Source organism: Anomaloglossus baeobatrachus, chromosome 1 (genome assembly GCF_048569485.1).
Source record: "Anomaloglossus baeobatrachus isolate aAnoBae1 chromosome 1, aAnoBae1.hap1, whole genome shotgun sequence".
Lineage (NCBI taxonomy): Eukaryota > Metazoa > Chordata > Amphibia > Anura > Aromobatidae > Anomaloglossus > Anomaloglossus baeobatrachus.
In genome coordinates, this window is record NC_134353.1 from 29,068,189 (window position 1) to 29,095,995 (window position 27,807).

A 27,807-nucleotide genomic window follows, 5' to 3' on the forward strand; every position below is an offset into this window, starting at 1 on the left:
CTTGGTCAGAAGGGGAAGAGCTATCGGACCTCCGGGAGGCCCCTTGGCTTCCAGCACTCCCACTGCGGGTGACAGCGGCCACAGCCGCTGCGACCGTGGGTCGTGCCTGCTCCTCCTCCGTTCCTGACCAAGTCGCCGGTTCAGGCAGACCTACCTGGCTTCCTGACACCCCGGTTGTGGGGGAACCCTGCACCGAGATCTTACCTGGGAGCACTTCAGCTCCGGGACCGGCCCCAATCTCACCTGCCTGTTCCCCTCCTGCAGCAACAGAACCCCGCTGTGAAATCTCTGGGGACCCCACATTTGCTGTGGTAGCCCCCAACCCACACACTGGTCCTCCCCCTGCAGCACCCTGCTCTCTGCTTATCCCTGCAGAGGGCAACAGATCCCAGCTCACAGGCTGATTACTTGTAGAGGCATTGTCACACCTTTCTCTGACCCCCTCCCCTGTCACAGCTGCAGCTGTGTGTGTGTCTATGGTGTCTATGCAAGCAGAAGTATCAGAGTTCACTCCCTCCTCCCTTACATCATTCATAGATAACACATTAACATTGTCCAGAGGCATGTCAGTACTGGCTGAAGGTTCAGCCCTTGGTTGGGGCCCAAACTGGGAGGTTATCTGCCCCAAATCTGTCCCAAGTAGCACGTTTGCGGGGATCCGATCAGTTACCCCCACCTCCCTCACCCCTCGCCCCAGTCCACATAAATGTCAGCAACAGGCAGCGCCGGGTCAATGCCTCCAATCCCGGAGACAGCGAGGGTTTTTCCAGGGATCAAGTCTTGGGGGGACACCATCTCAGGCCGCACCAGAGTCACCTCCGAGGCGCTGTCTCGCAGTCCCATGGTCACAGACCGGCCGACGGTGACAGGTTGGAAGCTGTCCAGGGACCTACCACCACCCCCACCCACACAATACACCTTGGGCGGCCCTTGGGACGGGGACGGAGCCGGGGCCTTGGGACGCTGAGGGCACATGGCCTTGAAGTGTCCAGGTAGGTTGCACTGGTGGCACCGTCTTGGTTCTGCCACGGGCCTGGAGAGGGGAGTTGAGGGGGACACCCCCTGCAGTCTAGGGGCAGGTGGGGCAGTCGCAGAGTTCATCTTACCCCCTCTCCAGGTGCTGCTGGTGGCTGCTCTCCTGGCCTCAGGAGCCCGATTGTTGGTGTAGTCATCGGCCAGGGCAGCTGTAGCCGTGGACCCCTTTGGCTTCTGGTCTCGGATGAACTGGCGGAGATCCTCAGGGCAGTTCCACAAGAGTTGCTCCGTGATGAACAAGTCCAGGATCTCCGGTCCGGTGGAAAGCTGCAGGCCTTGGGTCCAGTGGTCGGCAGCTCGGGCAAGTGCCCGCCGGTGGTCAGCCCAGGAGTCCTTTGGTCCCTTCTGTAGGCTCCGGAACTTCTTGCGGTAGGACTCTGGAGTGAGGTTGTACTGTTGGATCAGGGCCCGCTTGATGGTGTCGTAGCCCTGATCTGCCTCAGCAGGCAAGTCCCCAAGGATATCCAGGGCCTTACCCCTTAAACGGGGGGTCAGGTATTTGGCCCACTGGTCCTTGTCCAGATGGTGCTGCAGGCAAGTCCGTTCAAAAGCAGTCAAGAAAGAGTCCAAGTCTCCATCCTTCTCCAGCACTGGGAAGTCCTCAACACGGACCTTTGGAAGTTTGGTGTCTTGAAGGTCACGTGTGGCTGATGAGGGCCGGAGCTGAGCTAGCTGCAGCTGGTAGTCACGCTCTGCCTGGCGCTCTTCACGTGCTGCTTGCCGCTCCGCAGCCTCACGCACTGCTTGCCGCTCCGCAGCCTCAGCGTCACGCGCTGCCTGTCGCTCACGCTCGGCCATGAGTATCTCGTAGGTATCCCGGTCTCCAGCCTGGAGAAGGGCCATAGCCATTTGAAGAAGGCTATCCGAGCCTCCCAGGCTCGGTGGAATGGCACGTGGTGATCTGCGGCCCGCTGCGGAGCCTGGTGCTTCACTGTCCATTGCAGAGCGGAGGGCTGGCATCTGGCTCGTTGAGGACCCTTGGGTGAGCTGCTCCTCATCTTGTCCATAATTGCCAGGTTGGGCGCTGTCCTCTGCAGAACGGTTTTCTGGCGTCGAGCTCCTGGAGGGCTCGTGGACAACCTCCTCATCGTCTCTGGCCTGAGCATCGGCCATTCCTTTGGCTTTGCTCCTGGTGCTCTCAGCCATTGTTGCAGACTTTGGTCACTGACACAGAACTGACACCTGATGCCTCCACACACCTTACAGTATCTGCACTCTGACACTCTAGTGTTGGTCTGGTCTGAAGACCCCAGCAGCCACAGCTGCTGCAGGCAGTCTTTAGTGTCTGGGAGTATGGGTCTCACACTCACACACACTATTATCTCGATCCCACCGCTTGCCACCAATATGTCACGAACCACCGGGGGGGTCACTCAGAAATCCCCCGCGCTGGCTACCAGTACGTCACAATCGGGGTGTAACAAGTGGGGGGTCACCCCTCCTTTATACCTCCCGACCGACAGACAGAGCACGTGATGCGCTCTCTAGCGCCCCTCTTATAGTCAGGCCAATTATGGAATTGCCCGACGATAAGCAAGGAGGCCGCTATACTACTTATGCCGATTATTGAAGGGTCCCCGGTGAGAGTAGGGTATATATTCCCCCCGACCTCCGCGGGCGGAATATATAAAACCTCCCCGAATCTCACTGGCCTCCCCACAATAATCCTTGGCACAAACTCGCTGCCACCAACCGATTTACGGTAACTATTAGCCGAACACACAGACGTGGGATCCAAGATCGAGATAACAGAACAGCCCAAGATTAATTATATAATTTAATCAGCCTAAAGCACACTAGAAACTACAATATATACAATAGGGAATCTACAGAATATACATATGTCAGAGTACAGTTACAAGCAAAGCATGGGTTACAAACAGGCATACACAGTTCCAGCAGTTACCTTGTGCGTCTGGCCACAGGGGGGCGCTGTAGGCCAGGTTTCTAGGATCCTTCCCACAGATGTTTCCTACACGTGACCCCCAGCGAAAGAACGCTGGAAAATGGCCGAAGTAGGGTTATCAACCTGGGCAAATCCAGGTCCCCTCCTACCTTCGTGACCTCACAGGGAACACTGCTCCACCCCTGGCTTGAGTTATGGACAATATCCCAACATGGAATATGGGCCATAACTTTGCCTGGGAGCGTCGTAGGCGGACGCCAACGCTCTCATTGTGACAGCTATGAATTTAGCTACGGAACGAGAGGACTCATGACTTGTCTACTAGTTCCCCATTGGCTGATATCACGCCTGGGGTATTTCCCCAGGTCCTGCTCCCATAAAAAGGGTGTGCCAGCATCGTCCGCATGCGGAGACACCATTTTTATGGTTGCCATATTTATCGGAAATATGGCTTGCGAGATATGAACCATTTTTTACTGGAGTCGTTCTGTCTGGATACTTCCATAGCCTTGCTAATTAGATAGCAGCCCCTACTACAGGGTCACGGCAGGGAGTCATCCTGTGTCCATTGTTCCCACATCACCTAATCTCCATATCACAGGAGATGGCCATGGGATGTGACACCTTCACAGATGCTGGACATCTGAGAACAAGAAGGGAGGGGGCACTGCCAGGGAGTGATGAGAGCGATTATGACTGGAAGTCATAATTCATCTTCATATCCCAGGGTTTGCCTCACAATCAGTATCACTGGTTGGTTCACCAACAAGACCGGTATCAGCTATAAATCGGCGCTGAGTAGTGAGATCCAGGATCTTATATAGGAAGTAGATGACTATGATTGTCAATTGTCAACCTGAGCTCCTAGCAGAGTTCCCTAGGTCAGCAGGAATTACAGGAACAGTGCACATGAAACAGCCAACGCCCAGATCTGACTGAACAACTAGGAGAAATCAGGTTGCCTGTCAGATGCTGCAGTGTGAACAGAGCCTGGTGCCGCCGTAACACCTAATGAGTCTGGAAATGAACACCGCATGACAGTCTTATTGAAGTCAATAGTTTTGTTTGGTTTATGTATGAACCACATCTTTCAGGGAATCAGATACAAGGAGTCAGGAATGGGGACAGAGATGTGGTGTGAACCTGGCTCTAAGTGGCAGTGTAATTGGGTGAGACTGCTCTGCCAACATCTTCTCGAAATTTGAAACTCCATCTTTCTACGGAACATAGTTGGTTAACTAGAAGGTGAAGTTCAACATACTCACGATTGCATGAGACTGATCCACCAACAGCTTCTCGAAATCTGAAACCTCCACCTTTCTACGGAACATAGGTGGCCATCTAGAAGGTGAAGTTCAATGTACTCACAATTGCATGAGACTGATCCACCAACAGCTTCTCGAAATCTGAAACCTCCACATTTCTATGGAACATAGGAGGCCATCTAGAAGGTGAAGTTCAATGTACTCACGATTGCATGAGACTGATCCACCAACACCTTCTCGAAATCTGAAACCTCCACCTTTCTACGGAACATAGGTGGCCATCTAGAAGGTGAAGTTCAATGTACTCACGATTGCATGAGACTGATCCACCAACACCTTCTCGAAATCTGAAACCTCCACCTTTCTACGGAACATAGGTGGCCATCTAGAAGGTGAACTTGAATGTACTCATGTAGCTGTAAGGGGAAATTTACCGACATTACTACATGACTGCATTGAACGGCCAACTGATGTCCAAGTACTGATGGTGGTATGGGACTGAGGTGTTACATACAAACACAACGCAAAGCTGTAAATCAGGAGGACAGTAATGAAGGAGCACCTGCAGGACTTTCGTGGCTAAATACTGACGTAATTCTTCCTCAGGCTCCTTTCAAACCTGTGACTAGCTTCATCTTTAGCACCATAAACTTAGAATTGACCGTCAGAGAACACGAGTGACCAGACCCACATGGCCAGCCCCTTGTTGAACATGTCTTGGCCATGGTCTTGAAACCAGAAGAGAATGAAGAACACAAGTGGTAGCCATTGATAGGTTCCCTAATTGCTGCCACCCACAGTAATCTAATAACTGCCCCTCATACAGTGGATAGGTGACAATGCATGTAGACAAATACGCGTGTCACTATTTATTTAGTCCCTGCAGAGTGCCTACATATTAAGGTTTTATTATAGGTTTTAAAATATAATATCACCCTCTTCGTACTACGTTTCTCTGTCCCTCCTGGCACACTTACTCCAATTTCTTGTAGTTATGGTCTTTCCCTTTAATTAAACTCTTCCTCAGATATTCTTAGTGCCACTCTTCTTTATTCTATTTAAATGCTAATTCAATGTATTCCCAGCTGAATATGCTCATCTTCAATCCTACTGTACCTTTATTCCCTCCTTATGTGCTTTTTTTTTTAAATACTATGTTCAGGTTTATTTTGCCATCCCTCTGCACTACTTCACCATCTCCTGGTCAGGCTCTTCTTCACCCCCATCCTGGTCATGTTCTTCTTCACCTCCTCTTGATCATGCTCTTCTTCACCCCATCCTTGTCATCCTCTTCACCCCCTCCCCCCTCCCAGTTATCCTCTTCTTCACCCCCTCCCCCTCCTGCTCTTCATTACCCCGTCCTGCTTGTGCTCTTCTTCACCCACTCCTGCTCTTCTTCACCCCCACCTGGTCATGCTCTTCTTCACCCACTTCTGATCATGCTCAAACTCACCCCTTATGGCCATGTTGTTCTTGACTCCCGTACTGGTTATGCTGTTCTTCATTCACCCCCTCCTAGTCATGCTTTCCTTCACTCCTCCTGGTCATGCTCTTCTTCACCTTTTCCTGGTCATGCTCTTCTTCATCCCCTCCTGCTCATGGTTGTCTTCACCCCCTCCTGGTCATGCTCTTCTTTACCCCCTCCTGGTCATGCTCTTCTACACCCCCTCCTGGTCAGGCTTTTCTTTACCCCCTCTTGGTCAGGCTCTTCTTTACCCCCTCCTGGTCATACTCAAACTCATCCCTTTTGGCCATGTTGTTCTTCACTCTCTTATTGGTTATGCTGTTCTTCACCCCCTCCTGGTCATGCTCTTCTTCGCCCCCTCCTGGTCATGCTCTTCTTCACCCCCTCCTGGTCATGCTCTTCTTCACCCCCTCCTGGTCATGCTCTTCTTCACCCCCTCCTGGTCATGCTCTTCTTCGCCCTCTCCTGGTCATGCTCAAAAACACCCCTCCTGGTCATTCTCAAACTCACCCCTCCTGGCCATGTTGTTCTTCCCTTTCTTACTGGTTATGTTGTTCTTCACCCTCTCCTAGTCATGCTTTCCTTCACCCCTCCTTGTCATGCTCTTCTTCACTTTTGTACTAGTCATGCTGTTTTTCATCCTCTACTAGTCATAGTGTTCTTTATCTTCTACTAGTTATGCTCTACTTCACTCCTCCTGGTCATGCTCCTTCTAGTGATACCAAATTAGGTCCTCATTCTCTTCCTGCACATGTTCATCTTCTTCGTCTCCTTCACGACATCCCTGGTCATGGTCTCCTTCACTCCATCCCTGGTCATGGTCTCCTTCACTCCATCCCTGGTCATGGTCTCCTTCACTCCATCCCTGGTCATGGTCTCCTTCACTCCATCCCTGGTCATGGTCTCCTTCACTCCATCCCTGGTCATGGTCTCCTTCACTCCATCCCTGGTCATGGTCTCCTTCACTCCATCCCTGGTCATGGTCTCCATCACTCCATCCCTGGTCATGGTCTCCATCACTCCATCCCTGGTCATGGTCTCCATCACTCCATCCCTGGTCATGGTCTCCTTCACTCCATCCCTGGTCATGGTCTCCTTCACTCCATCCCTGGTCATGGTCTCCTTCACTCCATCCCTGGTCATGGTCTCCTTCACTCCATCCCTGGTCATGGTCTCCTTCACTCCATCCCTGGTCATGGTCTCCTTCACTCCATCCCTGGTCATGGTCTCCTTCACTCCATCCCTGGTCATGGTCTCCATCACTCCATCCCTGGTCATGGTCTCCATCACTCCATCCCTGGTCATGGTCTCCATCACTCCATCCCTGGTCATGGTCTCCTTCACTCCATCCCTGGTCATGGTCTCCTTCACTCCATCCCTGGTCATGGTCTCCATCACTCCATCCCTGGTCATGGTCTCCTTCACTCCTTCCCTGGTCATGGTCTCCTTCACTCCATCCCTGGTCATGGTCTTCTTCATGCTTTTCCTTGTCAGTCTCTACTTCACACACCACCTGTTCAATTTGGTTTTTCATGCTCTTAATGTTCAATTCTCTTCTTCACTCTCCTACTAGTCTGAGACTTCTTCACACACTTTCTGGTAATGTTCTTCTCTCCACATCTTGTCACTTCTCTTCTTCACTTTCCACTTGGTCATGGTCTTTTTCATTCTCTCCCTGGTCATCCTCTTCACTTCCTTTCTACTCATACTCTTCTTCACATCCTTCCAAATCATGCTTTTCTTTACGGATGTAGAAAAAATATAGTTCTATAGAGTCATGCCAAGACGATAGGCCTCTTATTGAATTAATCAACAGAGGCAGCCATCTAGCTCTTCCGTTTTTCTGTTGTGTTGCCCATGCCCACACAGTTGTGTAATTTGTAGACTGTTCTAAAGCAAAGGTTTAGTAAGTAGAATCCAATCCAAAAATGAAGTGCTCCCATGAAGAACCGGTTGAATGGACTGTACATAATATTTTTTAAAACAAACTTGATCCAAAAATACCTTCAGAGCCGGCACTGAGAAATCCTAGTGGATGACACAGGTTGCAGTTCTCATCTATTCCAAACATAAAGGTGCTGTGATGCTCTACAACAGTGGTCTACAACCTTACCATGACAGCCTTATTCCGTTCAGAAAGGGTCACAAGCCAAATCCCCAAATCCAGAACCTCTGTGGTGACATCGAGCTCCTACCTTCCCCACAGTAGTGACAACCAGAGCTCCCATTATTGGCATGACGGCCAGAACTTCCCCATACAAAGTGCCCAAAGGCATTATACATACATCCAAGCGTTCTCAGATAAAGCACTCCAGCCACACAATCACATCCCAGCTTCAAGCACCTCCTATGACCGGCGGTATCATCCTATCTCCGCTACCAATAAATCAGTATATGCGTATCTAGATCTGTTCTTCTGTGTGGGGCTATGCACAAAAGTCACCACATGGAGACGTTTTCTCAATAGCATTGCCAGACCTGATGCTAACGCACCAAGTTGGCAGATAGCCACATGCCCCACGTTACAGTTCGGAAAGCCAAATATGACTCTCGTGTCACAGGTTGGGGAACCCTGCTCCACAGATTACTTGCACCCCATCAGTACCAAAAGGGGTTTATGTGGGGCCAAGACAACAACAAAAAAAGTGCCAAGGTTGTAACATCTCATGTTGGACCTCAGATTCGTAAGCTTCTTCAAGATGAGGCATTTCTCCGTTTGTTTCAGGGCAAGGACAAGCCTTGCAACATGACTTAAGATATTCAACCAAACCAAAGTCTACGCCAATCGGAAAAGACTTCTATCTGCAGACATCTGTTTCAGGCTTCTTGCTCCTCATCAGTGCAGCTTTGGATACTGGCTAGGTAGGTCCTTTGATGAAAGTCTATTGTAGGGGCACAGCAATTCTTCTTTAAAGATTGCCATAACTCCATGCTGGGTTTGGATGCCGTAATGAATGGGACTTCTATGCGTATTGTCCATGCAGATGGAGAAGTCTTATATCTTCAAAGTGAAATCAGTCTCTTTAAAGAAAAACTGAGCAAGGTGTTGACGATGAAAGGAGCCGAAGTTCTGGTGTATGTGCTCAGCATGCACGGCACGTGGGATCCAGCCAGTGACTTCACCGGTTGTGTCTAACACGTCTGTCTCAGGTACACAATGACCAGGCGGCAGAGCGCGGGGTAACCCTGTGCGTGCCTCACATCTGCTGTGCAGTCGTCATCGCACCTGCCGTTACCCCTCAGCACCTTGCTCGTTACAGATTTGTGCTCTGCATAATACAGCAGAGCCCCCCGGGAGTAATGCACGAAGAAGATCTCAGTATAAGAGCAGAGACGCCCTGAGGAGCGGCTTCTGGAGGAGACACTGGCTCTACTACAGGACAGAAACCACCGGAATAACTGGGTGAAGTGGACGGTAAGGGAGATCTATCGTCATTAAATTGTGGTGTAACGACCAACTACCATGTTTGGGTGCTTGGTACTCATAACTCGTGATGAGCGGGCACTACCAAGCTCGGGTGCTCAGTACTCGTAACTAGTGATGAGCGAGCACTACCATGCTCAGGTACTCAGTACTGGTAACTAGTGATGAGCGAGCACTACCAAGCTCAGGTGCTCAGTACTCGTAACTAGTGATGAGCGGGCACTACCATGCTCGGGTGCTCAGTACTCGTAACTAGTGATGAGCGGGCACTACCATGCTCGGGTGCTCAGTACTCGTAACTAGTGATGAGCGGGCACTACCATGCTTGGGTGCTCAGTACTCGTAACTAGTGATGAGTGGGCACTACCATGCTCGGGTGCTCAGTACTGGTAACTAGTGATGAGCGAGCACCACCATGCTTGGGTGCTCAGTACTGGTAACTAGTGATGAGTGGGCACTACCATGCTCGGGTGCTCAGTACTGGTAACTAGTGATGAGCGGGCACTACCATGCTCAGGTACTCAGTACTGGTAACTAGTGATGAGCGAGCACTACCAAGCTCGGGTGCTCAGTACTCGTAACTAGTGATGAGCGGGCACTACCATGCTCGGGTGCTCAGTACTCGTAACTAGTGATGAGCGGGCACTACCATGCTTGGGTGCTCAGTACTCGTAACTAGTGATGAGTGGGCACTACCATGCTTGGGTGCTCAGTACTGGTAACTAGTGATGAACGAGCACTACCATGCTTGGGTGCTCAGTACTGGTAACTAGTGATGAGTGGGCACTACCATGCTCAGGTGCTCATTATTCGTAACTAGTAATGAGTGGGCACTACCATGCTCGGGTGCTCAGTACTGGTAACTAGTGATGAGCGGGCACTACAATGCTTGGGTGCTCAGTACTCGTAACTAGTGATGAGCGAGCACTACCATGCTTGGGTGCTCAGTACTCGTAACTAGTGATAAGCGAGCACTACCATGCTCGGGTACTCGTAAAAAGTAGTTAATGCTCAGATGGGCACAACTCGAGTACCCGAGAATAGTGAAAGTCAAAGGGGAACTCTAGTGTTTTTCAGGGAAATTGACGGCAGCGCCATGAGCAGGAGTCAGGCGGCAGTGTCATGAGGAGGAGTCAAGCGGCAGCGCCATGAGGAGGAGTCAGGCGGCAGCGTCATGAGGAGGAGTCAGGCGGCAGCGTCATGAGGAGGAGTCAGGCGGCAGCGTCATGAGGAGGAGTCAGGCGGCAGCGTCATGAGGAGGAGTCAGGCGGCAGCGTCATGAGGAGGAGTCAGGCTGTAGTGCCATGAGGAGGAGTCAGGCGGCAGTGCCATGAGGAGGAGTCAGGCGGCAGTGTCATGAGGAGTCAGGCGGCAGTGCCATGAGGAGGAGTCAGGCGGCAGTGTCATGAGGAGGAGTCAGGCGGCAGTGCCATGAGGAGGAGTCAGGCGGCAGTGCCATGAGGAGGAGTCAGGCGGCAGTGTCATGAGGAGGAGTCAGGCGGCAGTGTCATGAGGAGGAGTCAGGCGGCAGTGCCATGAGGAGGAGTCAGGCGGCAGTGCCATGAGGAGGAGTCAGGCGGCAGTGCCATGAGGAGGAGTCAGGTGGCAGTGTCATGAGGAGGAGTCAGGCGGCAGCGCCATAAGGAGTCAGGCGGCAGTGCCATGAGGAGGAGTCAGGCGGCGGTGTCATGAGGAGGAGTCAGGCGGCAGTTGCACCAGGAGGAGTCAGGCGGCAGTGCCATGAGGAGGAGTCAGGCGGCAGTGCTATGAGGAGGAGTCAGGTGGCAGTGCCATGAGGAGGAGTCAGGCGGCAGTGCTATGAGGAGGAGTCAGGCGGCAGTGCTATGAGGAGGAGTCAGGCGGCAGTGTCATGAGGAGGAGTCAGGCGGCAGTGTCATGAGGAGGAGTCAGGCGGCAGTGCCATGAGGAGGAGTATGGGGTTTCTGCCTTTCTTATCTTTATTGATGGCAGTTTGGCTCTTGAAATTAAACAAGTAAAATAAAATGTACGAGTCTTCAGCATTTTTCTCCTTTTGGTGGAATCCGGGTCTACATTCGAGCAGATTATCCCTCAGTAAGAATGTGAGCAGTGGCTATGATTCCCGGGGATTTCTAGCCCCTTACTTCCCTTGTGACCTCTCTTATGACCTTGTTATGTACTGTACAGCCGAGCGAGGTCTTGCTGAGAGCATGCAGTCCTGATTTTGGACCCCCTTCTGTACGCCCCCTGTGCCTTTCCTAGGGGTAGATGCCCTCTGACACCTTCGTTGCTCATGGACATGTATTGATCATTGGTAATTATCTGCGATCTCACAGGGCGTGGAGAGTTGCCCCAATACCAGGGCACACCTGAGGTGTCATCGGACAGGTCTACACACAACCTGACTCCGGGAGAGATAAGCCACAGGTAGCTGGTGTCATAAACCAGGGCCCATCATGTCCTGCTCCAAGATCACAAGCAGATAACCTGCCTCTAACATGGAAAGCGGCCGGCAATAAATCCAGATGGCAGATATGGGGCTTTGAAGCCATTGTAGGTGATGGAGAGGAATCTATTCCGGCTATGTGACCTCCTGTCCCGCAGGCTGACAGCCCCTCACATCAAAGAGCCCATTACTGGGACCTCTGCCCCAACTGGTCTGCACCGGGAAGACGCTCCACGCTGACTCGTCATTGCTGGACGAGCTGTGCAATCATTTTTTGACCAGGACACAACCTTTCCCCCCCCATTTTTTGGTGTCCATGGTTTTAGATAAATGATGTAATATTTTACATGTTTTTTGCAGTTATGGATGAGGAGATACCAGCCATGATTATCATCTTCAGTGCCAGGAGGGGACTCGAACCTGCGACTGATCACTTACCGGCACAACACAAAATCTCTTATTATGGACTCTTATTAATCCCCGAGACACGAAAACTAAAGGCCTCCCTTGCACATTAGACTAAATCTATGTGAGCCTCTGACATCGGTGGTATCGGCTGACGGTCCATAGTGTATGGGGGCCTCCCGAGAGGAGAGAAGGACCTATTACATCTGATTCACAATGACCGTGTCATGCTGTGTTTGGCTCTAAACTCGCCAAGTGTCATGGTGGCTGTTCACACTGTAGAATCTGACACTCCTCACTGTGTCTTCTACTTCTGAGTTACACAGACAGGCTCGGGCATCGACCAGCTGTGTTCTCTCATTAGTGATCAGACTTGTGGGAGTTCATTTCTGCTAGCCTGCTGGTTACCCCTTGTATCACATGTTGTGGGCAGACCTATCACAGTCACTCCCCGCCTTTTTATGATGGTGGAGCCTGTCTTCCCATGCCAACTATAGTTTTTGCTAAACCGGTCAGTGTGCTGTTGTATATCAGTCCTGCTGGTGATTGTATTACTTTGTGTGTGGTGGTGTTGTGGAGTTCTCTCATTGCCTTGTTTTTTCCTCCTTGCTCTTATTTTCCTTTTAAGCTATTTTTGTGTTATACCTATGTATGTGTGCGGCATGAGATAGAGAGTTGGTTTCCCCTGTTTGTCTATTTCTGTTGGCTTTATCATTCCTGCCCCGGCCCTCCCCAGGAGTTGGGGGTATAAGATCAGGGCTGGTCAGGAGCAGGGCAAGGAAGGCGGCCCAGATATCCTCACCATCAGAGGCAACTCTGGGATTAGGGATAGCTAGGTTCCCCTTAGCCTGAGATCCAGTTTAGGAGCCCCATTTTCATCAGTGCACAATATTCTCCTGCAAGCAGAGATAGGCTATGGAGATGGCTTAGGGAGAGGATGGAAGGAGCACTTACTTTTCAAGTCCAGACATTATAATGGGAGGTAGAACGAGGATAGGCATGGGGAGCACCACTCTGGTGAGAGCTGTCTCCAGCAGCGCCTGGAAAGAGACAAGAGGGAGGGTTAGACCACTAGGCCACGGCACAAGGAACGGACGAGTACAGCAACATTTCATATCACACTGTGTCAGATATATGTATATGTGTCGCCGGAGGACGAACCACTGCAGGGGCCACAGCACACGTGATGGATAAGTGTGGAACGTCCCCACAGATCTCAACAAATCCTCACGGAGATATCCAGGGCGGATTCTGTGCTCCTTAGCTTGTCCCCTTCTGATGTGGATGTGGCCGGATTCACTCTGGACTTTTCCTGGTACATTCAGTGGCAGGGTCAGAATCTGAATTATTGTGTCCCATGTGACCGTTGTAGCCAATCAGTCATGAGGCACGAGGCGTCCACAAGGAAATCAGCACCAACAATAGACAGATATCACGCAGCAGATCTGTCATCAGAGTTCACTATACATATTAATCATTAAATAGATATATTAGACCTGATGAGGCTAGTGTACTTACTGTGAAAATCCAAGGCAGCATGGCTGCATAATCCTGATGATAAAATGATCAAGAGTCCAGCTAAAGAGCGAGAGTATTCATAAGACCACGTGTATTCAATCTCCGCCCACTCAGCCTGACAGCTATCCAATCTCCGCCCACTCAGCCTGACAGCTATCCAATCTCCGCCCACTCAGCCTGACAGCTATCCAATCTCCTCCCACTCAGCCTGACAGCCATCTAATCTCCGCCTACTCAGCCTGACAGCTATCCAATCTCCGCCCATTCAGCCTGACAGCTATAAAATCTCCGCCCACTCAGCCTGACAGCCATCCAATCTCCGCCCACTCAGCCTGACAGCCATCCAATCTCCGCCCACTCAGCCTGACAGCTACCCAATCTCCGCCCACTCAGCCTGACAGCTATCCAATCTCCGCCCACTCAGCCTGACAGCTATCCAATCTCCGCCCACTCAGCCTGACAGCTACCCAATCTACGCCCACTCAGCCTGACAGCTACCCAATCTCCGCCCACTCAGCCTGACAGCTACCCAATCTCCGCCCACTCAGCCTGACAGCAATCCAATCTCCGCCCACTCAGCCTGACAGCCATCCAATCTCCGCCCACTCAGCCTGACAGCCATCCAATCTCCGCCCACTCAGCCTGACAGCCATCCAATCTCCTCCCACTCAGCCTGACAGCCATCCAATTTCCGCCCACTCAGCCTGACAGCTATCTAAACTCCGCCCACTCAGCCTGACAGCTATCTAAACTCCGCCCACTCAGCCTGACTGAGAACTGATATTTCCGCTGCAGCAGGGAGAAGGGACACTAGGGACGGTCCGCCAGGGCAGAGATAGGACTAAAATTTTCAAAAAGGATTAATCGACCATTGTGACATGAATTGTCACAGTAAGTTCACTAGTGCCATCAGGTGTAAAGATCTATTAGTATATGCACACAGTGTGTATTGTGATATCTGGTGACAGATTTGCCGGTGTAACGTCTCTATCTTTCCGGTTGGTTTTCCAGTTCGCTTTCTCTAGTCAATCTTCAGCTTATTATGAAATTGCACATCAGATGTTACGTCCTGGACACAAGTGCTGGGTTCTCACTTATCCGATGGACAGATGCTGAACTGAAAGCTTAAATAAATTCTGAAAAGTATTTACCACTTTATGACAGACGTCATGTATAATCCTTTATAATCTCACCACTAGGGGCGCTCACTGCATTATTATATAAACTGTATACAGACAACTCCCCCTAGTGGTGACTGCAAGCTGCCAAAATGCATGTATTACAGAGCACAGAGCATCATAACACAGCGCAGACTATTCCAGGAATACACTCAGCACAGAGCGTATATAGGTTATACATGTATTGTATGTTGATCATCTATATACTGACCACCTATATACTGTATAGCAATCATCTATATACTGTATACTCGCCACCTATATAGTGTATGCCGATCCCCTATATACTGCATGCCGACCACCTATATACTGTATGCACATCAACTATATACTGTATGCCGACTACACATATATTGTATGCCGATAACATATATTGTATGCCGACCACCTGTATACTGATCACCTATATACTGACCTCCTATATCTGTATACCAACTACCTGTATACTGTAGGCTGACCACCTGTATACTATAAGCCGACCACCTATAGACTGTATGCAAACCACCTGTATACTGATCACCTATATGCTGTATACTGACCATCTATATACTGTAGGCTGACCACCTGTATACTGACCATCTATATACTGACCACCTATATACTGTATACGACTACCTGTATACTGTAGGCTGACCACCTGTGTATACTATAGGTTGACCATCTACATACTGTATACTGACCACCTATATACAGTATACTGTCCACCTATATATCATACTGACTATCTGTATACTGCAGGCTGACCATTTACATACTGTATACTGACCACCTATATATTGTATACTGTCCACCTATATATCATATACTGACTACGTGTATACTGTAGGTTGACCACCTGTATATACTATAGGTTGACTGTTAGCTACCCCCTTGAATGGGATTGTTTAGTACTACAGTGTAGTGGCCGTTTTCAGGTACTGCAACTGCGATCACCTTTAGTTCCATAGAAGCTGCAGTACCTGAGAACGGCCACTACACAGTGTATGGCGCTGTGTTATTCCAGCTCAGTTCACTGTTCACACCTGACCCCTGCGGCTGCTGATAACAGCTGATCATCAGGAGTGCTGGGTTTCATACACACATCGATCTGATACGGACGTCCTGCATATTCCCTATAAATGCTATGGTCAGCGGTGAGCGTGGCATCAAAGGAGTTTTGAAAAAAAAATAAATCAAAACTAGAACAGGGGGAATTGCCATTTCTTCCCATTTCCCCAACAAAAAAAATAAGTAAACATCAAGTAATAAATTAATGATGCCACCAGCAAAATCTACAGTCTAATCTGCAAATACAAGAGAATGGTCCAGCAGCTGCGCCAATGGAAAGACTGAAAGTGTTATTGTCCTCGGAGGGAAGGGACCCGGATTTGAGAAATAGAATAAACAAGTAAAAATAAAATAAAAAAAATACAAGTCTTGCCCATGAAAAATATTAGCCCTCGCATGGATAGAAATAAAACAATAAAAAATAAGTTCTTTAACCCTTTAGTGACGGAGCTAATTTTCACCTTAATGACCAGACCAAATTTTGCAATTCTGACCAGTGTCACTTCATGAGGTTATAACTCTAGAACGCTTCAACGGATCCCGGTGATTCTGAGACTGTTTTTTCGTCACATATTGGACTTCATGTTAGTACCAAATTTAGGACAATATTTTTTGCGTTTATTTATGAAAAAAATTGAATATTGGCAAAAATTTTGCAATTTTCAACTTTTGAATTTTTATACCGTTAAACCAGAGATTTCTGTGACACAAAATATTTAATAAATAACATTTCCCACTTATCTACTTTACATCAGCACAATTTTGGAACCAAAATTTTTTTTCGTTAGGAAGTTAGAGGGGTTCAACGTTTATCAGCGATTTCTCATTTTTACATCAAAATTTACAAAACCATTTTTTTAGGGACCACATCACATTTGAAGTGACTTTGAGAGGGCTAGGTGACAGAAAATACCCAAAAGTGACACCATTATAAAAACTGCACCCCCCAAAGTACTCAAAACCACATCCAAGAAGTTTGTTAACCCTTCAGGTGCTTCACATGAACAAAAGCAATGTGGAATGAAAAAAAGCAAAAATTTAATTTTACCTAAAAATGTTGCTCTAACCCAAATTTATTCACTTTTAGAAGAAATAACACAACAAAATGGACCCCAAAACTTGTTCCCCACTTTCTTATGAGCGCGCCGATACCCCACATGTGGTCAGAAACCTCTGTTTGGACAAATGGGAGGGCTCGGAACAGAAGGAGCAATATTTGAATTTTGGAAAGCAAATTTGGCTGAAATAGATTGCGGGCACCATGTTGCATTTACAGGTCCGCTAAGGTACCTAAACAGAAGAAATCCCTCACAAGTGACACCATTTTGGAAACTAGACCCCTCAAGGCTTCTATCTAGGGGTATAGTGAGCATTTTAGATCTACAGGTACTTCACAGATTTTGTTAACGTTACGTTGTCATATTGAAAATTTTAATAATTTTCTCAAAAATGTTGCTTTAGCATCAATTTTCTCACTTTTTCAAGAGGTAATTCCAAAAATTTGACCTCAAGGTTTGTTAACCACTTTTTTATGAGCGCGGTGATACCTCACTTGTGGTCTGAAACCTTTGTTTGGACAAATGGGAGGGCTTGGAACGAAAGGAGCAATATTTGAATTTTGGAAAGGAAATTTGGCTGAAAAAGATTGCGGGCACCATGTCACATTTTGAGGACCCCTAAGGTACCTAAACAGCAGAAACCCCGCACAAGTGACCCCATTTTGGAAACTAGGCCCCTCAAGGAATTTATCTAGATGTTTGGTGAGTACCCTGAACCCCCAGGTTCGTCAAAGAATTTTATAACGTTGAGCCATGAAAAAAAAAAAATAAAATTTTACCACAAAATTGTTCTTTCAACCAGGTAGCTTTTTTTTTTTTACAAGAGTAAAAGGAAAAAATTCAGCATAACATTTATTGTGCAATTTCTCCTGAGTTTGGCGATACCTTATATGTGGTGGAAATCAACTGTTTGGGCGCATGGCAGGGCTCGGAAGGGAAGGAGCGCCATTTGACTGCAAAATTGGCTGGAATCAATAGCGGATGCCAGGTTGCATTTGGAGAGCCCCTGAGGTGCCTAAACAGTGGCTGTCCCCCACAAGTGACTCCATTCTGGAAACAAGACACCTCAAGGCTTTTATCTAGGTGTATAGTGAGCAGTTTGAATCCACGAATACTTCACAGAATTTGATAAGCTTAGGTTGCCATATTGAAAATTTTCATTTTTTTCACAAAACTGTTGCTTCAGCATCAAATTTCTCACTTTTTCAAGAGACAACAACAAACCGTGGACCCAACAGGTTGTTATCCAATGTCTTATGAGCACAGGGATACCCCACATGTGGCCAAAAACCTCTGTTTGGATAAATGGGAGGGCTTGGAATGGAAGGAGTACCATTTGAATTCTGGAAAAGTTGAGATAAATTGCGGGCACCATGTCACATTTGCAGGGCCCCTTGGGTACCTATACATTAGAAACCCCCCACAAGTGACTCCATTTTGGAAACTGGATTTTATTCAGGAGTATAGTAAGCATTTTGAATCCACAGGTACTTCACAAAAATGTTGCTGTAGCAACAAATGTCTCACTTTTAGGCTATGTGGCCATGATCCAGCGACACGGCGTCTAGTATACAGTGTCAGCCTTCCTGCAGAGATGTGAGTGTTGTCCACGGGAGAACGCAGCTGCCCATGCCCACGATTTGGGTTCAGGCCGCTGTGGAGCTCTATGCTACCTGCAGAGAACACTCATCTCCGCAGCATAAATTGACATGCTGAGGCTCGGGAAGCTGTGCCACAGGTCGGTTTATGCTGCAGAGAAAAGAAGCACAGTGGGCATGGGATTTCTAAAAATCCTTCCACTGTGCTTCTACTACACAACGCAGCGTTATGGACGCAGGGAAAACACTCTGCACCCAAAACGCTGCAAACCCCGATTGTGGGCACACAGCCTAAAATGCTACAATGGATGAATGGATAGATGTCAAACATATATAACGTCCCACCCCCCTGCATATTCTAAGCTGGCGCCCTTTAGTGCCTTTCATGTGGCACTAAAGGGTGCCTAGCCTTGTATTTAGCCCCCCAAAAAATTAATAATTAAAATAAACGACGTGGGGTCCCCCCTATTTTTGATAGCCAGCTAGGGTAAAGCAGACAGCTGTAGCCTGCAAACCACAGCTGACAGCTTCACCTTGGCTGGTGATCAATTTGGAGGGCTCCCCAGGCGTTTTTTAAAAAAAAAAAAACAAAAACGTGGGGTCCCCCCCAAATTAGATCACCAGCCAAGGTGAAGCGGACAGCTGGGGTCTGGTATTCTCAGGGTGGGAAGCGCTATGGTTATTGGACTCTTCCCAGCCTAAAAATAGCAGGCCGCAGCCGCCCCAGAAGTGGCGCATCCATTAGATGCGCCAATCCTGGCGCTTCGCTCCAGCTCATCCCGCGCCCTGGTGCGGTGGCAGACGGGGTAATATATGGGGTTGATACCAGCTGTAATGTCACCTGGCATCAAGCCCTGGGGTTAGTGATGTCACGGCATCTGAACAGATACCCGACATTACTAACCCAGTCAAGTAATAGAAAAAAATAAAGACAAAAAAAAAATTTATTTGAAAAAAAAACTCCCCGAAACATTCCTCTTTTACCAATTTATTGAAAATAAATAAATTTCGGTCGCTGTAATCCATTTTGGAGGTCCCACGCCGACTCTGGATCTTCTAGAATATGGGGGGCACATTCAGGGAACGTATCCCCCATTTTCTGGAAGAGCAAGCTCTCCATGAGCAGTTTGGGTGCAGTAATCGGAGAATACTGCACTCACACTGCCCCGGTCCAACCTAGGGCAGAGTGACCTGCAGTAACCTCATTCTAGAATATGAGGGGCACGCTCACAGAACGTACCCCCCATTTTCTAGAACAGCAGTCTCTCCATGTGAGGAGTGTGGCTGCAGATTACCGCACTCACCCTCCCCCAGTCCACAGTGGAGCAGCCTGTGCAGTAGCGACGTCAGCATCCCTGCTTGCAGGGATCCAGCTGACAGCCGCTGTCTGCGCATGCGCCGCCAGCTTTCAAGAAGGAGGCGGCGTGATCGCGGGGCCGGAGCACCAGCAGCCAGGTAACGTAAAACCGGGGGCTGAGGGGGGTGACGGGGGGTGACGGCGGGACCTGGGGACAACTTTCTGCCGCATGTGACGTGTCACATGCGGCAGAAAGAGCAGGATGAATGCGGCCGCCATCTTCCACGCTCCGGAGGGCGGAGGGGGGAGGCGGCTCTGGAGAACCGGAGGGGGCTCCGGGGACCAGAGATCTCCGGTGTACCGGAGGAGAGGTCAGGGGGAGGACATTTCCCTCCGATCTGAAATGTTTGATCATTTCAGATCGGAGGGAAATGAATGCAGAGCCGGCGGCGGCGGGAGTTTTCAGCGCGCGTTGGCGCCATCTTGGATTTTCCAGAGGGGGGGTAGGGGTGGTGGGGGGACTCTCCGGTACCGGGGGCTTTGGGGGCACTAAGGGCTCATATTTATTTCTCATCTGACATGTTTGATCACGTCAGATGAGAAATAAATCAATTTTACCGGCCATTTACTTTTTTTTAATGTTGTCGCCGGTATACGGTGTATACCGGCAATCGCATTAACGGGGTCCAAAAAAAACACCCCGATTCATAATCTTGGGGGTCTCAGCTACCCCGAGATTTTTCGTCACTGGGGGGCGCTACAAGCTTTTTCCGGCCTGACGTCTCAAGATGTCGGAACAGAATAAGTACCCTGTTTTTCCGACGTCTTGAGACGTTAGGCCGTCGCTATGGGGTTAAAGTCCAGTGGTGAAAAGTTCTCAAAAATGACTCCACTGTCAATTTCTAAAAACAGTCGACCCTTGTCCCAATCAATGGGATCTCAAATCATTCACTATGAAAAATCAGGAAAAGATTAGGACGCTGTTTAGATTTATAAAATTAAAAAAATGTCTTTTGAAGTGTTTTGTTTTTTTTTTTTAATCCCCCAAAAAGGACCAATCAATTGCCAAATATACAGGGGTTTTTTTCACCAGATTCTCCCGAATCTGGCGTTGTGTTTCTTTTGTTCCTGCGCCTCTCCGTTAATTAGATATGACCCTCTTTCCCCTGTACATAAAGCTTGCCTTTTTCAGCCAACTGGGTGTGGCCTTTGTGAAGAGGCCCAGAGAGTTGGTTGATGCCCACATCCACTTGGCTAACACAAGGCTAAAATTATATAGAGAGAAGAAAGGACCATATCTCAGGAGAGGAGAGGAGCAGAAAGAAAAAAAAAAAACATCGTCAGATTCAGAAGAACAGCGACACTTATAACAGGTAAAAGAACCAACGGACACATCATGGATGGGAGATATGTATCACAGAGGTGGTTATCCTCAGGGATGTAAGCCTAGAAGCTAGCTCCAGTACGTATAGTGCTGAGAGAGTTACTAGGGTGTGGCAAGGGCCGGGTTTCTGAGTAGTCAGTTATTAGAAGAACTGGTTGCTCACATATATCCACCCTACTACTGTGTGTGGAGGTAAGAAGGCCTCCTATGTGTGGAGGTAAGAAGGCCTCCTGTGTGTGGAGGTAAGAAGGCCTCCTGTGTGTGGAGGTAAGAAGGCCTCCTGTGTGTGGAGGTAAGAAGGCCTCCTGTGTGTGGAGGTAAGAAGGCCTCCTGTGTGTGGAGGTAAGAAGGCTTCCTGTGTGTGGAGGTAAGAAGGCCTCCTGTGTATGGAGATAAGAAGACCTCTTGTGTGTGGGGGTAAGAAGGCCTCCTGTGTGTGGAGATAAGAAGGCCTCCTGTGTGTGGAGGTAAGAAGGCCTCCTGTGTGTGGAGGTAAGAAGGCCTCCTGTGTGTGGAGGTAAGAAGGCCTCCTGTGTGTGGAGGAAAGAAGGCCTCCTGTGTGTGGAGGTAAGAAGACCTCCTGTGTGTGGAGGTAAGAAGGCCTCCTGTGTGTGGAGGTAAGAAGGCCTCCTGTGTGTGGAGGTAAGAAGGCCTCCTGTGTGTGGAGGTAAGAAGGCCTCCTGTGTGTGGAGGTAAGAAGGCCTCCTGTGTGTGGAGGTAAGAAGGCCTCCTGTGTGTGGAGGTGAGAAGGCCTCCTGTGTGTGGAGGTGAGAAGGCCTCCTGTGTGTGGAGGTGAGAAGGCCTCCTGTGTGTGGAGGTGAGAAGGCCTCCTGTGTGTGGAGGTAAGAAGGCCTCCTGTGTGTGGAGGTGAGAAGGCCTCCTGTGTGTGGAGGTGAGAAGGCCTCCTGTGTGTGGAGGTAAGAAGGCCTCCTGTGTGTGGAGGTGAGAAGGCCTCCTGTGTGTGGAGGTGAGAAGGCCTCCTGTGTGTGGAGGTGAGAAGGCCTCCTGTGTGTGGAGGTGAGAAGGCCTCCTGTGTGTGGAGGTAAGAAGGCCTCCTGTGTGTGGAGGTAAGAAGGCCTCCTGTGTGTGGAGGTAAGAAGGCCTCCTGTGTGTGGAGGTGAGAAGGCCTCCTGTGTGTGGAGGTAAGAAGTCCTCCTGTGTGTGGAGGTAGGAAGACCTCTTGTGTGTGGAGGTAACAAGACCTCCTGTGTGTGGAGGTAACAAGACCTCCTGTGTGTGGAGGTAACAAGACCTCCTGTGTGTGGAGGTAAGAAGGCCTCCTGTGTGTAGAGGTAAGAAGGCCTCCTGTGTGTAGAGGTAAGAAGGCCTCCTGTGTGTGGAGGTAAGAAGTCCTCCTGTGTATGGAGGTAAGAAGGCCTCCTGTGTGTGGAGGTAAGAAGGCCTCCTGTGTGTGGAGGTAAGAAGGCCTCCTGTGTGTGGAGGTAAGAAGGCCTCCTGTGTGTGGAGGTAAGAAGGCCTCCTGTGTGTGGAGGTAAGAAGGCCTCCTGTGTGTGGAGGTAAGAAGGCCTCCTGTGTGTGGAGGTAAGAAGGCCTCCTGTGTGTGGAGGTAAGAAGGCCTCCTGTGTGTGGAGGTAAGAAGGCCTCCTGTGTGTGGAGGTAAGAAGGCCTCCTGTGTGTGGAGGTAAGAAGGCCTCCTGTGTGTGGAGGTGAGAAGGCCTCCTGTGTGTGGAGGTGAGAAGGCCTCCTGTGTGTGGAGGTGAGAAGGCCTCCTGTGTGTGGAGGTAAGAAGGCCTCCTGTGTGTGGAGGTGAGAAGGCCTCCTGTGTGTGGAGGTGAGAAGGCCTCCTGTGTGTGGAGGTAAGAAGGCCTCCTGTGTGTGGAGGTGAGAAGGCCTCCTGTGTGTGGAGGTGAGAAGGCCTCCTGTGTGTGGAGGTGAGAAGGCCTCCTGTGTGTGGAGGTGAGAAGGCCTCCTGTGTGTGGAGGTAAGAAGGCCTCCTGTGTGTGGAGGTAAGAAGGCCTCCTGTGTGTGGAGGTAAGAAGGCCTCCTGTGTGTGGAGGTAAGAAGGCCTCCTGTGTGTGGAGGTGAGAAGGTCTCCTGTGTGTGGAGGTAAGAAGTCCTCCTGTGTATGGAGGTAGGAAGACCTCTTGTGTGTGGAGGTAACAAGACCTCCTGTGTGTGGAGGTAACAAGACCTCCTGTGTGTGGAGGTAACAAGACCTCCTGTGTGTAGAGGTAAGAAGGCCTCCTGTGTGTAGAGGTAAGAAGGCCTCCTGTGTGTGGAGGTAAGAAGTCCTCCTGTGTATGGAGGTAAGAAGGCCTCCTGTGTGTGGAGGTAAGAAGACCTCCTGTGTGTGGAGGTAAGAAGGCCTCCTGTGGGATGTCTCCATACTGAGACTTGTGTTCTGGGCTATCACTAAAGTCCTTTTTTTGGGACTACGTATCCTCTTTTGCCTGTACTGTGAAGCCGTTTATTTCCAGTGTTTCTGGCTTGCTTTGTGGAGCCTTAATAAAAGCAGTCTGGATGTTTTCTTTAAATCGCTTCCCGTGCCTTCCTCGAACGCAACCGAGTGAGTCGCTATCTCTAAAAAATGAACATCAGTAAACGCGGTGCCCCCTATATGAGGCAGCGCTCGGCTTTGGCTCCCGTACAGTACAGACGTATCTGAGGGGGAGTTTATTGGCCGCGGTGACTCACTGATTGTACGGGAGAATACTCCTCGGCCATATGTTTTTCTATATGAAGTTTAGTGTAAATATGCGCTCGTTAGATCTGCGCTTTTGGTGAATTGTGTAAGAAGAACGACGGATTCATCCCTCGTCTAAAAACACAGCAATGACTTCATCTCATTTCATAAAAGTCATTGTTTATCCCCTTCATGGTACAGATATCTACATGCAGATATATACATAGGTAGATCTACAGATACGGGGATAAATAGATATAGTGAAATAAGTATTGAATACGTCATGAATTTTCTAAGTAAATATGTTTCTAAAGGTGCTATTGACATGAATTTCTCACCAGATGTCGGTAACAACCCATCCAATCCACACAGGCAAATATATCAACCCATAAATGTCCAGAAATTATGTAATAATCAGAAATGACACAGGGAAAAAGTATTGAACACGTTACTTAAATTTATTTAATCCTTCATACAAAAGGCTTTGTTGGTGATAAAGCTTCCAGACCTCTCCTGTATGGAGACACTAGTCTCCTGCATTGCTCAGGTGGGATTTTGGCCCATTCTTCCACACACACTCTTCACATCCTGCAGATCCCGGCTCCTTCTATGAACTCTGATCTTTAGTTCCTTCCATACATTTTCTATTGGATTCAGCTCTGGTGATCGGCTCGGCCATACTAACAGATTTATTTTCTTTCCTTGTCTGTGTGTTCGGGGTCATTGTGTTGCTGAAATGTCCGCCCTCGACTGATCATCATCCTCGTAAATGGCAGATTTTTTTTCAGGAATGTCTTGGTAACATTTGTCCATTCATCCATTCTTCGTTCATATGAAGTTTGCCAGTGCCGTCTGCTAAAAAACAGCCCCACACCATGATGTTCCCACCTCCACACTTCACTGGTGTTGGTGTTTTGGGAGTGATTTGCCTTTTGGCCTCCAAACATGGCGAGTATTATGGCCTCCAAAGAGTTCAATTTTGGTCTTATCTGAACAGAATATATTCTCCCAGTATTTCACCGATTTGTCTAAATGTTAAGCAAACTTTAATTGTGCTTAAACCTTCTTTCTGTTCAGCAACGTAGTCTTGCTTGGTGAGCGTGCATACAGGAGCGTGCATACAGGCCATGGAGGGGGAGTGCATTACTCATTGTTTTCTTCAATATAGTTGTACCTGCCGATTGCAGGTCTTTCTGTCGCTCTCCACAGGTGGTCCTCTTCCGATTATTCTTGTCACGCCTCAATTTTAAATCTTGTGGAAAGCACCTGGTTAGGGCCGGTTCATGTTGAAATAATGTTCCTTCCACGTCTGGATTATCCTCACTGGAGCCTTCAGTAGTTTAAAAAAAAAAAATCTTCTGTAACCAAATCAGTACGTTTTGCAACAATAATGTTGTGAAAGTCTTGAGACAGCTCACTGGTTTTACCTATCATAAGATGTTTCTTGTGTGGCACCTTCGTAATGAGATACCTTGAACCAACTAATTTTATTTTTCCCTAAGTGGCACGATCGCTTTCTAATTACTGATATATATCAGCTGGTGCATTGACGTTCTATGGCTTTTTGCACCTCTCCTTCTTCATATGTTCAATAGTTTTTTCCCTGTGTCATTTCTCATTATTACATTTAATTTATGGATATATACGGTTTAGTTTCTTTGCCTGTGTGGACTGGATGGGTTGTTACCGACCTCTGGTGAGAAGTTCATGTCAATAGCACCTTTAGAAATATATTAGTGACGTATTCAATACTTATTTGACCCGTTGTAGGTGGATGGATAGATAAAAGATAGATACACGACTAGTCATCAGGAATAAGGGTTTTGCAAACGCTCTTTCACCGAGTGTCGGATTTTCTAAATGGGCCTAGATATCAATTTGAAAAATATAAAGAAGATAGATAAATCTGAGATGAAAAGATCAGTGCTGGAGCGCAGGGTGACCAAGCATCAAATTCCATGGGAGGGGAAAAATTATTTCGGGTTGGGGCTAGGGTTAGGGCCAGGATTTAAGGCCGCTTTACACGCTGCAATACCGTTACCAATATCGCTAGCGTGCGTACTCGCCCCCATCGGTTGTGCGATACGGGCAAATCGCTGCCCGTGGCGCACGTCACTCAGACCCGTCACACTACTTACCTGCCTAGCGACGTCGGTGTGACTGGCGAACCGCCTCCTTTCTAAGGGGGCGGTTTGTTCGGCGTCACAGCGACGTCACTAAGCGGCCGGCCAATAGAAGCGGAGGGGTGGAGATGAGCGGGACGTAACATCCCGCCCACCTCCTTCCTTCCGCATTGCGAGCGGGCGCAGGTAAGGAGAGGTTCCTTGTTCCTGCGGTGTCACACATAGCGATGTGTGCTGCCGCAGGAACGCCGAACTACATTGTACACGCAGCAGCAACGATAATTGGGAATAGGGGGGCATGTCACCGATTAGTGATTTTGCACGTTTTTGCGACGATGCAAAATCGCTCATAGGTGTCACACGCAACGACATCGCTAACGCGGCAGGATGTGCGCCACAAATTCCGTGACCCTTAACGAGATCGCTTGAGTGATGTCGTAGCGTGTAAAGCGGCCTTAAGGCTAGTGGTAGGGCTAGAAAAGTAAAACTGATATAAAAAACCCACAAAAATGTAATGGGAAAAAAAAATAATTCAGGTTTCAGACAAATAGAGAGAGAAAGAAACAGGAGCAGGCACAAAAAAAAACGTATTTTTGTGTACTCACCGTAAAATCGTTTTCTCTTAGCCATCATTGGGGGACACAGGACCATGGGTGTTATGCTGCTTATCCATAAGAGGACACTAAGTAGATGCAAAAGCATAGCTCCTCCTCTGCAGTATACACCCCCTGGCCGGGCCAGGCAACCTCAGTTTTAGTACACAAGCAGTAGGAGAAAAAAACAGTAAAAACTTCTCAACAAAGGAATATGGGAAAATAAGAGTCATAACCAATTAAGGTACTGAGAGAACCAAGGCCCAACAGGGCAACAGGGTGGGTGCTGTGTCCCCCAATGATGGCTAAGAGAAAACGATTTTACGGTGAGTACACAAAAATACGTTTATCTCTGACGCCTCATTGGGGGACACAGAACCATGGGACGTCCTAAAGCAGTCCATGGGTGGGAAAAATAAAAGAAGACAACACAACCCAAGGACTAGGAACCAGTCCCAGACAGCCTGGAGCGCCTACTGAGAGAGGTGCTCTACTGCCGTTTGCAGAATTTTCCTACCCAGATTTGCCTCAGCTGAAACCTGGGTATGGACTCACTAATGCTTTGAAAACGTATGTAGGCTACACCAGGTCGCAGCCTTACACACCTGTTCCACTGAAGCCTGATGCCGAATGGCCCACGAAGCGGCAACTGCTCGCGTGGAATGAGCCCGCAGCCCACTAGGAATGGGCTTCAGTTGCAAGCAGTAGACTTCCTGGATCGCAGAGCGAATCCAGCGAGCCAGAGTCACCTTTGAAGCTGCCTGTCCCTTCTTAGGCCCCTCAGGAATGACGAACAAAGAGTCCGTTTTCCTAAAGGGGGCTGTCCTGGATATGTAATATCTGAGAGCTCTGACGAGGTCTAACGAATGCAGAGACCTTTTCACCCTATGAACCGGGTGTGGACAAAAGGAAGGCAGAACAATGTCCTCGTTCAAATGAAACGGGGTAAGAACCTTTGGAAGGAAATCCGGAAGGGGGCACGGAACCACCTTGTCCTGGTGAAAGATCAGAAAAGGCTCGCGGCAAGAGAGTGCTGCTAGCTCCGAAACCCGTCTGATGGACATAATTGCCACCAGGAATGTTACCTTCCAGGACAGAAGAGCAAGGGGGGATTCCTTGAGGGGTTCAAAGGGAGACCTCTGGAGATCGTCCAGAACGAGGTTGAGGTCCCATGGGTCCAGCGGCCATTTGTACGGGGGAACTAGATGGGAAACGCCCTGGAGGAAGGTCTTGACTTGCGGTTTTTGAGCCAGGCGGCATTGGTAGAAGATTGAGAGCGCTGAGACCTGCCCTTTAAGGGAACTGAGAGCCAACCCCGCTTGCAAGCCAGACTGTAGAAAGTCGAGAATTCTGGGGATCGCCAGAGGCATAGGCTGGACGTTAAGTTTCCCTGCACCATGAAAGGAAGATTTTCCACGTACGGTGGTAAATGCGGGATGAAG

The 27,807-nt window shown here is 48.9% G+C and overlaps 1 protein-coding gene across 1 annotated transcript in view; it reads right to left on the bottom strand.

The window, feature by feature from the left end:
- Nucleotides 1-27,807, bottom strand: part of SFXN5 (sideroflexin 5) — a 261,225-nt gene that overhangs the window by 115,551 nt on the left and 117,867 nt on the right. Inside the window, exon 12 of the mRNA XM_075346236.1 lies at nucleotides 12,880-12,965. Within this exon, the coding sequence (XP_075202351.1) occupies nucleotides 12,880-12,965 (86 nt within the window). The remainder of the gene's footprint in view (nucleotides 1-12,879; nucleotides 12,966-27,807) is intronic.